The sequence below is a fragment of the Pygoscelis adeliae genome, unplaced genomic scaffold (assembly GCF_000699105.1).
Source record: "Pygoscelis adeliae isolate BGI_AS28 unplaced genomic scaffold, ASM69910v1 Scaffold183, whole genome shotgun sequence".
Taxonomy (NCBI): domain Eukaryota; kingdom Metazoa; phylum Chordata; class Aves; order Sphenisciformes; family Spheniscidae; genus Pygoscelis; species Pygoscelis adeliae.
In genome coordinates, this window is record NW_008824536.1 from 1,299,469 (window position 1) to 1,300,446 (window position 978).

General features: G+C 56.2%; 1 protein-coding gene across 1 annotated transcript in view; it reads left to right on the forward strand.

Moving 5' to 3' along the window:
- The first annotated feature begins 710 nt into the window (after positions 1-710).
- Positions 711-978, forward strand: part of MYO1E (myosin IE) — a 101,009-nt gene continuing 100,741 nt past the window's right edge. Inside the window, exon 1 of the mRNA XM_009321603.1 lies at positions 711-728. Within this exon, the coding sequence (XP_009319878.1) occupies positions 711-728 (18 nt within the window). The remainder of the gene's footprint in view (positions 729-978) is intronic.

Below are 978 nucleotides of genomic sequence, written 5' to 3' on the forward strand. Positions count from 1 at the left end.
CTGTGGGGTAGGAAAGCATTATCATCCCTGAAAATATTATTTTCCTTATGTTGCTGGTAGGGAAGTGAAGCACGGGGGGGGGCTATGTGACTTGCCGCAAGTCACATGGGAATCAAAGCAGACTGAAATACCTGCCTAGGCAAACACTTTAATCACTCTTTTCTTCTTAAAATAGAAACCGCTTTGGTTGCTATACAGGGAGCATATGACAGCACCACCCCAGGAGCCACAAGATCCTAGCGTTACTCTGAGGCACTTTGGGGCAACATTTTGGAGTAAGTGAAAAAGTCCCTGTCGCAACTCAGCAAAAAGACAGGTCAGAACCCGACTGTATCAGTGCGTCGCATGAAACAAACCCTTGCAAAACCCCTCTGCGCTACTATGACATTTTGTGAACGTGTATGCGGTGTGTGGTGGAGCGCAGGGAGGAGACTCCCCACTGGGAGAGAGGTAACCATGCCAGCGTGGTTCTGAGCCCAGGCTAAGGATCCTCTTGAGAAACAGGTCTGATCAGCTCAGGTGCTTGATTGTGCTAATGCAGCTATGCAGCATTTGGGATCCGAGCTGGAACCCGTGCCTGTGCCGTGCCGTGTAGACGCACCGACCCAGCCTGCGCTCTGCCTTGCCCGCGGCTCTGCCACGCAGGCAGGCCCAGGACCCCGAAGGGACCGCAGCACTCCTTGGTGTAAGGGTCATCGGTAAACGCGGTGATGGCTGTGGAAACACGGGTATGCAACAGCTGACAGGACATCACAGTGCAGACACCACTCTATGGCCATGCAACACGGAGGGACAGAGTTGGGACAGACTCTCCGGCGGGCGCAGGGCGCTGCGCTCACTCACCAGTGCTGGATCAGGGCAGGACAGGGCTGCCCGTCTTTCCCCTGCATCCCAGCGGCCGGCTGAGCCCCGCTCCTTAACGCGCCGCCACCGCTAGAGCAGCTGTTTGCGAAGCGTCGCGACTGCCTCTGCGCAGCC